The following is a 5,330-nucleotide window of genomic DNA, read 5'->3' as shown; positions in this document are numbered from 1 at the left end:
CTATGCACAATCAGCTTGTAACACTCCAAAGAGAAAGGAAAACTTGAAATCGCATCATATGACCCCTTTAATCTTCTGTGTTGAAATTAAATAATTTTTCTGTGCCTTTATTCAATGTATTAGAAGATATTAAAGGCACAATATATAAGATTTTTTTTATTAAAATATCCAAAAACCACTAGAACAGTGTTATATATTTTGCTGACTTGTGTACTTACATTATCCCAAATCTTTTGAAGAATGTTTAAATCCAGGGAAATAAGCAATTTTAACTAGTGACACGGACCGTGTCCATACCCATGATTCCACACTCAGTCACAGCGTCATCAAACTAGCCTTTGTCTTTGTTTATTTTGAATACGCGCCCTCTAGTGGTGAAAATTACATATTGTGCCTTTAATTAAAATACCATAATTAATAACTTTGATATGTGGTTGTGTACTCTATAACCAGTGTTGGGAGTAACACGTTACAAAAGTAATGCATTACAGTAACGGATTACTTATTGCTGTAACGCAGTAGTGCAAGGCATTACTAATCAATTTTCAGTAATATTTTACTCGGTACATGTTCAGTAAAACTAGCAAGACCGCGAGACATTAACAAATCAAAAATGCTGCAAATAAGTTCTATTCTGTTCGTGGTCAGTCAATAGCCACGTGTGGTGTCCAAGTTTGTAAATAAAGACTAAAGACAGCTTCTGATATATATTTGTTTAGCGATTTATTTAATTCATCTCCCTCTCGCTGATGGAACTTTGTATTGTGTGACGTAGTCCAGTGAAGGCGTGTTTAGGGCGGGTTTTACAGGAGTGCCGCGAGGCTACTGGCCCGACAGTGGAAACGAGTGCTCGAGGTCCGAGGCTATTAGCCCAGCCCGACTCGCACTGGCCAGTGGAAAAGCAGCTAATGGGTGAAGATGGCAGAAGACTGTACATGTGCGAGATGGATGTATGCGCATCTTGTCATGGCATTAGAGTTTACATATAGTCCTGTTGTGTCTAATATGAATAGACCCAGGCTATTCACAGATATTGCCAGATAATCACTTTACCTCTACCATACTTTTAACAGACTTGGATCGTTTGTGATTCTGGCTGTCATCCTTTCTTGCATTGTCTTGAGCCTTCACTTTGCCAATTATAAGCTATATTGTTAGTAGACTGGATAGCCCACAGTCATTATTCTAAACCATATCGCCCTCTAGTGGATGTAAAATGCTCTGCAGTACATTTAGTCATTTTAGAATGTTAAATTCTACTTCTGTAGTTATTTTGGTGAAAGTAACTCAAAAGTGATACAGGAGTCATGTAACGCATTACAGTTCTGAGACCGTAATATTGTGAGGTAAGGAATTACCTTTTAATAACAGTAACAAGTAATATATAATGTATTACAGTTTGGAAGTAACTTGCACAACACTGTCTATAACAGCTGTACTTACTATCATGTATTCAACAATAGATCACATATTAATGGAATAATTCAGTCACCTGAACAAGTTAATTAGAAAAATGGTGCTGTGCAGGGAAGATGAAGGGTGAGTAGAGACAGGGATCTTTGCAGTATTTATTTTAATAAACGAGATAACCCAACAGGCAAGGGAGCACACAAATGCAACATAAATGGCTTTGCATTTACACAAAGACAATAAACAACAATGATCTGATTAAACTGAGGAGTATAAATACACAGAGTGACATTCAATTAAACAAGACACCGGTGAAGAACCAAATCAGTACCTACGGAAATAAGTGAGAACACACTAGAACCCATGGAAACAAGAAATAAACACAGCAAACGGGAACTAAGATACACCAGAAATTGAAAAACTTCAAAATGAAAGTCTCAGAACAAAAATGATCAAACATAGCTGTAACAATAAATGTGTGTGGATAACATTGTTCATCTTCAATGCACAGACCAGAACCCAGCTGTGTGTCCATGAGGAGTGACTGGTCAATGGATCATCCACCTATGCTTAGTGGACACAATGATCTTGGGTTTAGGTAAACACTGTATTAAACTGTTTGTCCTGTTACATCTGTTTGTTCAAATTGAATGCTGTAATGGGTTTTCAATGCCTATATGCAGTGCATTTCAGAATGAAGGTCTTAATTAACAGCTCCAATATGTGTGCTATAACACTTGCACTTTGTCTCCAACGGAATAAAACATATTAATTAAATATTTTAGTTTCCTAGAGCAATCAGTCATTACAAAAGTGATTAATATAAGAGTATGTGAATTACATTAATTTGTTGTTTAACTTCAATGCACAGACCAAACCTGCCAGAATCCAGCTGTATGTCCAAGAAGAGTGACCAGTCAGTGGATGCTCTGCGTAATTTTAGTGGACACATTTTGGGTCAGTCTGATCTTGGGTTCAGGTAAATGCTTTAGGCACTGCCCCCCAATGTCCCCCTCCTGAAGCAACATAATAAAAATGCAGCAATACGTGTCTATACCAACGTGATAAAAACCAGGCCACGGTCACATACTGAACACTCATTTTAGCACCACTCACTGGAGATTTCACTTTAAAACTGCAGAGAAACGTGCAGTAAGATATATATATATATATATATATATATATATAATAAGTGATATAATAAGTGTTGCAGAAATGTCACCACAAGCACGTATTTCCAATGAGCCTGGGTTAGTATTTTGCCTAGTTTTTGTTGCACTTATTTGCTACCAAACGTACAATCTCAGCTGCTCTCTAAAATTATGTTAAACCTTAAATGTGAATGGTAAAGATATATGCTGATATTATAACAATATCGTAATATATAATCACATCTTTATACCACATCAACCTACTAACAGCCTAAACTTCCTAAATCAGCGGCTCCCATTTCAAGTTCTCGTGTCCCCCCACACCCCACATATTTTGCATGTCTCTCTTTGTTAACACACCTGATTCAGATAACCAGCTCGTTAGAAGAGAGCTACGTGCATGAACTGTGTTCCGACTGACATGGTCCCTACACCGTATTCATTGCTTCCTACTCTCTGAGCAGGGGAGGGAGTTTACTTCACCTCGGAACATTCATTCACGGATTTGCCTGTCTTCACACACACAGACGAGTGTGACATCATATACCTCTGTAAATAAATACAATTTAAATTCACGTCTCGCACACTTTAATGGCCTTTGTATGGAACATATACACTCGTTTCGAATTGGAATCATGGTTGAATATCCGGTGATGTCCACTTCGCAGGGCACTTACGTTCGAATAGAACAAACATCATATGTGATAAGAGAATTTACGGCTGCACGATAAATCGCATGCGATTGTCAATCGCATCTCGTCAGTAAAGCCGGTTCTGTGATTAGTAGTAAATCTCCATTACGTGCTTTCAGATGGAGCGGCATTTAATACACAGAGCCGTAGATCACCTACAAGCTGAACGCAATATCACGTTCATAATCGAAGGCGATTCATCTGCGATTATGAATGCGATATTGTGTTCAGCTTGTCAGTGATCTACGGTTCTGTGTATTAAATGCCGCTCCATCTGAAAGCACGTGATGGAGATTTACTACTAATCACAGAACCGGCTTTACTGACGAGATGCGCATGATAATGGCATGCGATTTATCGTGCAGCCCTATAAGAGATACATACGAAATATGCTGAGCAGGGGGGTGCGAGGACTGGAATTGGGAACCGCTGTCCTAAACCAGGCAGGTGTTTTAGAGCTGGTTGGAGCTACACTATGCAGGACACTGGCCCTCCAGGAGCAGAATTTGACCCATATGTCCTAAACTAAATGAAGATCTCTTTAAACAAAAATGTTGTCATCATATATATACTATATGAAGTATGCATATATTATGAAATATGAATATACAACACATTCTAATAATTATTTTATTTTAATCTTAAGCCATGACCCTGCTGAAGCCCTCAAGACATATATATCAAATCTGAGGAAGAAGTTTGAGTGTCTGTATGAGGGAACGGCAAAGCAGGGAAACCCAACACTGCTGAATGAGATCTACACAGAGCTCTACATCACAGAGAGTGAGAGTGGAGAGATCAATAATGAGCATGAGGTGAGATGGATTGAGACACAGTCCAGGAGAGCAGCAACAGAGGACACACCGATCAAATGCAGTGACATCTTCAGACCTTTAACTGGACAAGACAAACCCATCAGAACTGTGCTGACAAAGGGAGTCGCTGGCATTGGAAAAACAGTCTCTGTGCAGAAGTTCATCCTGGACTGGGCTGAAGGGAAAGAGAATCAGGACGTCCAGCTCATATTTCCACTTCCTTTCAGAGAGCTCAATCTGATGAAGGACAAAACACTCAGTCTTTTGGATCTATTGCATATTTTCTTTCCTGAAACCAAAGAAATGAAACCATTCAGTGCTGAAAATAAAGTTGTCTTTGTTTTTGATGGTCTGGATGAGTGTCGTCTGTCTCTGGATTTTCAGAGCAGTGTGATGTTGTGTGATGTAATTGAATCAGCCTCAGTGGATGTGCTGCTGATGAACCTGATTGTGGGGAATCTGCTTCCCTCTGCTCTCATCTGGATCACCTCCAGACCAGCAGCAGCTGATCTCATTCCCTCTGAGTGTGTCCATCGAGTGACAGAGGTACGAGGCTTCAATGATCCACAGAAGGAGGAATACTTCTGGAAGAGAATCAGTGATCCTCAGCCTCAGTGGATGTGCTGCTGATGAACCTGATTGTGGGGAATCTGCTTCCCTCTGCTCTCATCTGGATCACCTCCAGACCAGCAGCAGCTGATCTCATTCCCTCTGAGTGTGTCCATCGAGTGACAGAGGTACGAGGCTTCAATGATCCACAGAAGGAGGAATACTTCAGGAAGAGAATCAGTGATCAGAGTCTGGCCAACAGGATCATCTCACACCTGAAGTCATCAAGGAGCCTCTTCATCATGTGCCACATCCCAGTCTTCTGCTGGATCTCAGCCACTGTTCTGGAGAAGATGATGAGGAAATCATGGAAAGGAGATATTCCCAAGACTCTCACTGAAATGTACACACACTTCCTGATTATTCAGACCAGCATCAAACATGAGAAGGACTATGAGAAGAAAGTGAAGGATGAAGACATGATCCTCAAACTGGGGAAACTGGCTTTCCAGCAGCTTGTGAAAGGTAACCTCATCTTCTATGAGAAAGACCTGAGAGAGTGTGGCATTGATGTGACAGAAGCATCAGTTTACTCAGGATTGTGCACTCAGATCTTCAGAGAAGAGTTGGGCTTGTATCAGGGGAAAGTCTTCTGCTTTGTTCATCTGAGCATTCAGGAGCATCTCGCAGCTCTATATGTGCTGCTTTCATTC

The 5,330-nt window shown here is 40.2% G+C and overlaps 1 protein-coding gene across 1 annotated transcript in view; it reads left to right on the top strand.

Moving 5' to 3' along the window:
* LOC107700855 (NACHT, LRR and PYD domains-containing protein 12-like) overlaps positions 1-5,330 on the top strand; it is a 17,317-nt gene that overhangs the window by 1,097 nt on the left and 10,890 nt on the right. Inside the window, exons 3-6 of the mRNA XM_016502680.1 lie at positions 1,922-2,008; positions 2,282-2,389; positions 3,900-4,614; positions 4,806-5,313. Coding sequence (XP_016358166.1) covers positions 1,922-2,008; positions 2,282-2,389; positions 3,900-4,614; positions 4,806-5,313 — 1,418 coding nt within the window. The remainder of the gene's footprint in view (positions 1-1,921; positions 2,009-2,281; positions 2,390-3,899; positions 4,615-4,805; positions 5,314-5,330) is intronic.

The sequence above is a fragment of the Sinocyclocheilus anshuiensis genome, unplaced genomic scaffold (genome assembly GCF_001515605.1).
Source record: "Sinocyclocheilus anshuiensis isolate Anshui unplaced genomic scaffold, SAMN03320099.WGS_v1.1 scaffold1127, whole genome shotgun sequence".
Taxonomy (NCBI): Eukaryota; Metazoa; Chordata; class Actinopteri; order Cypriniformes; family Cyprinidae; genus Sinocyclocheilus; species Sinocyclocheilus anshuiensis.
This window is presented reverse-complemented; position numbering and strand designations above follow the sequence as displayed.